We start from the raw sequence: 8,225 nt of genomic DNA, 5'->3' as shown, positions 1-8,225 counted from the left end.
TACGGTCACGCAAAGCGCCTATTGGCTCAGAAAAGTTGTCAGTCACCAGCCACGTGACAGCCAGGGAGTTATGAGACATTTGATTGATTGATTGATTGATTGAAGACTTTATTATGTTATGCGTTATCATCATATCATCATGATAAACTTCACGCTGTCAGACACACACACACACACACACACACACACACACACACACACACACACACACACACACACACACACACACACACACACATACACACATGCGTCGTCTGTTTTGCCTCAATACTGTATATATAATTCTGTTTTGCCTCAATATACACAGTATACATATATATATATTGATGCAAAACAGAATTATTCAGCAGTGTGTTGTGTGTGCGTGCGGCCAGGAGCGCACAATAAGATGGTATACATTATGGTATATGAATAGTATATTCCACTATAGCAGTATATGGTGTGCTGTACATTTGAATCTGATCTAATTTTGAGAGGCTCTTGTGAAATCTGAAGTGTCCGCCTTTTTAACTCCTCCCCCGGCTTCACTCGGCTACTCTAGTCTACTTTCGAGGCAAAGCGAAATCCATCTCGAACACGCCTTATGTCAGTGCATCACAGCCAGCTAAACACCTCTGTCTGTACACCTGTACGTCACAGCCTGCTAAACACCTCTGTCTGTACACCAGTACATCACAGCCTGATAAACAGTACACCAGTACATCACAGCCTGATAAACACCTCTGTCTCTACACCAGTACATCACAGCCTGATAAACACCTCTGTCTCTACACCTGTACATCACAGCCTGATAAACACACCTGTCTCTACACCAGTACATCACAGCCAGCTAAACACCTCTGTCTGTACACCAGTACATCACAGCCTGATAAACACCTCTGTCTCTACACCAGTACATCACAGCCTGATAAACACCTGTCTCTACACCAGTACATCACAGCCTGATAAACACCTCTGTCTCTACACCTGTACATCACAGCCTGATAAACACCTCTGTCTGTACACCAGTACATCACAGCCTGCTAAACACCTCTGTCTCTACACCAGTACATCACAGCCTGATAAACACCTCTGTCTCTACGCCTGTACATCACAGCCTGATAAACACCTCTGTCTCTACACCTGTACATCACAGCCTGATAAACACCTCTGTCTCTACACCTGTACATCACAGCCTGATAAACACCTCTGTCTGTACACCAGTACATCACAGCCAGCTAAACACCTCTGTCTCTACACCTGTACGTCACAGCCTGCTAAACACCTCTGTCACAGTACACCAGTGCATCACAGCCTGATAAACACCTCTGTCTCTACACCTGTACATCACAGCCTGCTAAACACCTCTGTCACAGTACACCAGTGCATCACAGCCTGATAAACACCTCTGTCTCTACACCTGTACATCACAGCCTGCTAAACACCTCTGTCACAGTACACCAGTGCATCACAGCCTGATAAACACCTCTGTCTGTACACCTGTACATCACAGCCTGATAAAGTATAATATTTACACTTGGTCCTCAAAACGAATGGCAGTGAATGAGGAGCTGGGAGGAATGGTGGTGTTGACAGCAGATGACAGGGACAGCAGTGGTCGCTATCTTACTGGTAGATTACTTTACATAGAGGTAAGACTGCTGTTTAGTTCTACTAAAGTGAAATATCTCTTTAAAGGTAAGGGTTAAGATAAGGGTTAGGTTTGTAAACAACTTTTTAAGGGGACACCTTCACGCGACTTCCTGCCTCGCAGACGGACTTTTGAGGACAAACGCTGTGGTGCAGAACAGAGAAATGTTGACCGCAGCAAGACCTTTGGCCTTTGGTTGAGATGAGACGAGGTGAGAGAGAGCGGCGTTGCCATTATGATGGAGCACAGGAGGGGTGGCTGAGAGGGGGGTGGAGTGTGTGTGTGCGTGTGTGTGTGTGTGTGTGTGTGTGTGTGTGTGTGTGTGTGTGTGTGTGTGTGTGTGTGTGTGTGTGTGTGTGTGTGTGTGTGTGTGTGTGTGTGTGTGTGTGTGTGTGTGTGTGTGTGTGTGTGTGTGTGTGTGTGTGTGTGTGTGTGTGTGTGTGTGTGTGTGTGTGAGTCTTACCTCATTCACAAACACCCAGTGACTGTCTTTGGAGGCCAGGTTGGTTTCTACTGCCTAGAGGGAGAGAGAGAGAGATAAGAGAGGAGAGGGGGGAAGAGGAGAGAGAGAGAGGGGGAGTGGAGAGAGAGAGGAAAGAGAAGATAGGAGAGAGAGGGGGGAGAGGAGAGAGGAGACAAAGAGGAGAGAGAGAGGAGAGAGATAGAGAAAGAGGAGAGAGAGGAGATAAGAGGGGAGAGAGAGAGGAGACAAAGAGGAGAAAATGAGAGGAGACAGAAGAGAGGAGATAGAGAGGAGGGGAGAGAGAGGGAGATGTTATAATATTATATCACACCAGCAACAGTTAGGAAGTGAGTTTGCAGATCTAAATTATTTTTCCAAAATGCGTAATTCATCCCCAGCTTCCCTGTGGTAACAGTTACATGTGGGAATGGATAAGAGGTGGACTTAAGATAAGATACGTTAAGTGAAGGAGCTCCCTTCAAGAGAACCTACATCCTACTTAGAGCACTTCTCTCTTCAAGATAACCTACATCCTTCTTAGTTCACGTCTCTCTTCAAGATAACCTACATCCTTCTTAGTTCACGTCTCTCTTCAAGATAACCTACATCCTTCTTCGTTCACGTCTCTCTTCAAGAGAACCTACATCCTACTTAGAGCACTTCTCTCTTCAAGATAACCTACATCCTTCTTAGAGCACTTCTCTCTTGATGCATGGTTTTTCGTAGCATAAGCTATGGACTGGTTCATGATTAACACGTTGAACTGATTGATAAACGTCATATCTAAACCATGATCTATGATCCGGCCTACCAAAACAGCAAAAAATAACAAAATCCCTGTTTATTCTGTCCGGCTAGCCCCATCCCTCCACGAGACATTGTGTTCCAATAGTTACATCGTAGTAAAATAGGCCAATTTCCAGCTTGCATCATCTTAGCGCATTTACAACCCCCCCCCCCCCCCCCCCAGCTTTACAGAGAGTAGGACAAAGCTTTGATCTCAGGCGGCTGCACGGTGTCAGTCATCTGAAAGGATCACATGGAAACTGCTATACTTGGTAATTAGCCAGAGTGTCTTCTGCTCCAGATGTGTCTTCTGCTCCAGATGTGTGTGTACACTGTGTCCAGAAAAGAGACAGTGTTGCTCTGATTCTCCGCCATCTCATCCTCTTCCTCTATCCCGCCTCTATCCCCTCTCTCTTCCTCTATCACCTCTCTCTTCTTCTGTCCCCTCTCTCTTCCTCTATCCCTTCTCTCTTCCTCTATCCCTTCTCTCTTCCTCTATCCCTTCTCTCTGCCTCTATCCCCTCTCTCTTCCTCTATCCCCTCTCTCTTCTTATGTCCCCTTTCTCTTCCTCTGTACCCTCTCTCTTCCTCTGTCCCCTCTCTCTTCCTCTATCCCTTCTCTTCCTCTATCCCCTCTCTCTTTCTCTCTCCCTCTCTCTGCCTCTATCCCTTCTCTCTTCCTCTATCCCTTCTCTTTTCCTCTATCCCCTATCTCTCTTCCTATATCCCTTCTCTCTTTGTCTATCCTCTCTTCCTCTGTCCCCTCTCTCTTCCTCTATCCCTTCTCTCTTCCTCTGTCCCCTCTCTCTTCCTCTATCCCTTCTCTCTTCCTCTATCCCTTCTCTCTTTCTCTATCCCTTCTCTCTGCCTCTATCCCCTCTCTCTTCCTATATACCCTCTCTCTTATTATGTCCCATATCTCTTCCTCTGTATCCTCTCTCTTCCTCTGTCCCCTCTATCTTCCTCTATCCCTTCTCTCTTCCTCTGTCCCCTCTCTCTTCTTCTATCCCTTCTCTTCCTCTATCCCCTCTCTCTTCCTCTATCCCTTCTCTCTGCCTCTATCCCTTCTCTCTTCCTCTATCCCTTCTCTCTTCATCTGTCCCATCTCTCTTCTTCTATCCCTTCTCTTCCTCTATCCCCTCTCTCTTTCTCTCTCCCTCTATCTGCCTCTATCCCTTCTATCTTCCTCTATCCCTTCTATTTTCCTCTATCCCATCTCTCTCTCTTCATATATCCCTTCTATCTTCGTCTATCCTCTCTTCCTCTGTCCCCTCTCTCTTCCTCTATCCCTTCTCTCTTCCTCTGTCCCTTCTCTCTTCCTCTATCCGTTCTCCCTTCCTCTATCCCTTCACTCTTCCTCTATCCCTTCTCTCTTCCTATATCCCTTCTCTCTGCCTATATCCCTTCTCTCTTCCTCTATCCCTTCTCTCTTCCTCTATCCATTCTCTCTTCCTCTGTCCCCTCTCTCTTCATCTATCCCTTATATTTTCCTCTGTCCCTTCTCTCTTCCTCTATCCCTTCTCTCTTCCTCTATCCCTTCTCTCTTCCTCTATCCCTTCTCTCTTCCTCTGTCCCTTTTCTCTTCCTTTATCCCTTCTCTCTTCCTCTATCCCTTCTCTCTTCCTCTGTCCCCTCTCTCTTATTCTATCCCTTCTCTTCCTCTATCCCCTCTTTCTCTTTCTATCTCCCTCTCTCTACCTCTATCCTTTCTCTCTTCCTCTATCCCTTCTCTCTTCCTCTATCCCCTCTCTCTCTTCCTCTATCCCTTCTCTCTTCCTCGATCCTCTCTTCCTCTGTCCCCTTTCTCTTCCTCTATCCCTTATATCTTCCTCTGTCCCTTCTCTCTTCCTATATCCCTTCTGTCTTCCTCTATCCCTTCTCTCTTCCTCTATCCCTTCTCTCTTCCTATATCCCTTCAAGTCAAGTCAAGTCAAGTCAAGAGTTTTATTTGTCACGGCATACAAGTATACAGTGAAATTGGGGGGTCTTGCCTGCAACAATTGTGCATAATACAATAATAATAATATAATAAGAATCCAATAGAACGACATTGTGCAATAATACAAGTAATCAAAGTAGGGCATATCGGTATATGTACATGAGTTTTTACAGAGCATGGTAAGACATGCTAGATCCTGTGATAGTGCAATACACTGTTAGCTACGGATGAGGCACTGGGTCTTTATGTACACTGCTATACAATGCTATATTATACAATCTGAAGTTATACTATACTATTTTTAAAGTGACCTTTCCTTTTGTAAAGTGACCATAAGTGTGAGCGTGTGCAGCATGAGTGTGTGTGTGCTCATGTTAAAGTGGCTGCTAGTGTGTGAGCGTGTACAGTGTGTGTGTTGTGTGTGTGCTCATGTGTGCTTGTGCGTGGAGAGTTCAGTGTTCAAGGCTCTGATGGCCTGGGGGAAGAGGCTGAGCCGAAGTCTCTCTGTCCTAGTTGCTGGTGTTCGCAGGCATTTGACTGACCGCAGCAGCTTGAACAGGCTGTTGTTGGGGTGGTGAGGGTCTTTCATTATTCTGCAGGCTCTGAATTTGCACCTCTTGTTATATCGGACCTGCAGCGGTGGTAGTGCAACACCCGTAGTTAGTACGCTCAGCTGAGCGCACCACTCTCTGTAGGGCCTTCTTGTCCTGTGCCGTGCTGTTTCCATACCAGGCAGTGATGTTTCCAGTCAAGATGCTCTCTACAGCTCCGGAGTAGAAGGACTGGAGTATCTTCCCCGATACTCTGAACTTCCTTAACTGTCTCAGGTGGTAGAGGTGCTGCTTCGCCTTTTTTACGACTGAGTCTATGTGTGTTGTCCATGTCAGGTCCTCTGAGATGTGGACCCCCAGGTACTTGAAGCTGCTCACCCTGTCCACGGTAGCCCCGTTTATCTTCAGTGGTGTGTGCGTCTCCTGCTGTCTCCTCCTAAAATCCACGATCAGCTCCTTGGTTTTACCAATGTTCAGGAGCAGGCTGTTGTCCTGGCACCAGCGTTCCAGTACCTCAACCTCCTCCCGGTAGGCCTTCTCGTCGTTGTCCGAGATCAGCCCCATCACCACTGTGTCATCCGCAAACTTCACTATGGAGTTGGAGCTGAATTTGGCCACACAGTCATGTGTGTATAGTGAATACAGCAGGGGGCTCAGAACACTCCCCCCCGCCCTGGGGGGACCCGATGCTCAGGGTGATGGTGTTGGAGGTCTGACCCCCCCGCCTTTCACTCAGAAAGTCCAGTATCCAGGCGCTCAGAGCGGAACTCAGACCCAGCTCGATCAGCTTGTCCACCAGTCTGGTGGGGACTATGGTGTTGAATGCTGAGCTGTTAGTCAATGAACAACAGTCTCACATAGCCCCCCTTATGGCGGTCTAGGTGAGAGAGGGTGCTGTGCAGTACTTGGGAGACTGCATCATCAGTGGACCTGTTTGTCCTGTATGCAAATTGCATAGGGTCCATATCACTGGGAAGGGAGGCACAAATGTGATCCTTAACCAGCCTCTCAAAACATTTCATGGCCACAGAGGTGAGTGCCACCGGTCTGTAGTCATTGAGACATGTTGGGGAGGATTTCTTTGGTACTGGGATAATAGTAGACACCTTGAAACAGGCAGGTACCACGGACTCAGCCAGGGATAGATTAAATATGGTGGTGAACACAGGGGCTAGCTGGTTAGCACAGGACTTATGTAACTGAGGGGTACAATTCCCTGACTGTATTACTAGATATGATACTTACTACCACTACCTTTGTACTTAATATTCTGCCACCCAGTACACGGCATAAATATATTATCATGAACACTCTCACGTAGATGAAACGGATCCAACACAAATGTACGAATTAGAAACAGGTCTTTATTTCCTACACAGCGATGGTGTGTAGAATAAGCACTTAATCACTTAATTACATTTATGAATTGAAATAGTATGCACTTTTATGGCAAGGAGTATTCGTCGGTATATCAATAGATAATGTCCAATCTCTGAAGGCGCAGGTGGTAAATATACGACCTGGAATAGTTAAGGAATAACAGCAATGATACTTTAATGATTATAGGCTGGATACACTAGAGGGGGTTAATCCGGTCGCTTGTAAGCCGACAGGAGTAGGAGGGGGGGGGGGGTAGAATCCAGCTGCCTCGTCCGGCCAAGGGTATCCCAGGTGAACCCACTGTAGTGCCGTTCAATGCGCCGGCGATCCTTGGACCACAGATGAAAGCAGGTGGACTCTTTGTGGGCCGGCTCTCTCCGGTCCACGGGGGAGAGATGTGGAGAGACCTCGTCTTGCAGAGCGTCTCCTCACCTTGCGTCCTCTCCAGGGGGGGGGGTTCCAACACACGGTAGTGTCGGGGGTCTTTATCCATAGAATAATCAAAGTATCCAAAGCATAATCCGTGCCTGGGAAGGCGGGCTGTCGTCGGTCAAGATGCTCTCTACAGCTCCGGAGTAGAAGGACTGGAGTATCTTCCCCGATACTCTGAACTTCCTTAACTGTCTCAGGTGGTAGAGGTGCTGCTTCGCCTTTTTTACGACTGAGTCTATGTGTGTTGTCCATGTCAGGTCCTCTGAGATGTGGACCCCCAGGTACTTGAAGCTGCTCACCCTGTCCACGGTAGCCCCGTTTATCTTCAGTGGTGTGTGCGTCTCCTGCTGTCTCCTCCTAAAATCCACGATCAGCTCCTTGGTTTTACCAATGTTCAGGAGCAGGCTGTTGTCCTGGCACCAGCGTTCCAGTACCTCAACCTCCTCCCGGTAGGCCTTCTCGTCGTTGTCCGAGATCAGCCCCATCACCACTGTGTCATCCGCAAACTTCACTATGGAGTTGGAGCTGAATTTGGCCACACAGTCATGTGTGTATAGTGAATACAGCAGGGGGCTCAGAACACTCCCCCCCGCCCTGGGGGGACCCGATGCTCAGGGTGATGGTGTTGGAGGTCTGACCCCCCCGCCTTTCACTCAGAAAGTCCAGTATCCAGGCGCTCAGAGCGGAACTCAGACCCAGCTCGATCAGCTTGTCCACCAGTCTGGTGGGGACTATGGTGTTGAATGCTGAGCTGTTAGTCAATGAACAACAGTCTCACATAGCCCCCCTTCTGGCGGTCTAGGTGAGAGAGGGTGCTGTGCAGTACTTGGGAGACTGCATCATCAGTGGACCTGTTTGTCCTGTATGCAAATTGCATAGGGTCCATATCACTGGGAAGGGAGGCACAAATGTGATCCTTAACCAGCCTCTCAAAACATTTCATGGCCACAGAGGTGAGTGCCACCGGTCTGTAGTCATTGAGACATGTTGGGGAGGATTTCTTTGGTACTGGGATAATAGTAGACACCTTGAAACAGGCAGGTA

The 8,225-nt window shown here is 47.8% G+C and overlaps 1 protein-coding gene across 1 annotated transcript in view; it reads right to left on the bottom strand.

Moving 5' to 3' along the window:
- The window catches only part of LOC311235671 (glutamate receptor ionotropic, delta-1-like), a gene marked incomplete at both ends in the record, with an annotated part of 337,043 nt that extends 334,202 nt beyond the window's left edge, over nucleotides 1–2,841 (bottom strand). The window contains 2 exon segments of the mRNA XM_084323135.1: nucleotides 2,094–2,147; nucleotides 2,776–2,841. Of these exon segments, the coding sequence (XP_084179261.1) occupies nucleotides 2,094–2,147; nucleotides 2,776–2,841 (120 nt within the window).
- Nucleotides 2,842–8,225: the final 5,384 nt, after the last annotated feature.

Source organism: Notolepis coatsorum (genome assembly GCF_963971535.1).
Source record: "Notolepis coatsorum genome assembly, chromosome: 10".
In the NCBI taxonomy this organism is placed as follows: Eukaryota; Metazoa; Chordata; class Actinopteri; order Aulopiformes; family Paralepididae; genus Notolepis; species Notolepis coatsorum.
This window is presented reverse-complemented; position numbering and strand designations above follow the sequence as displayed.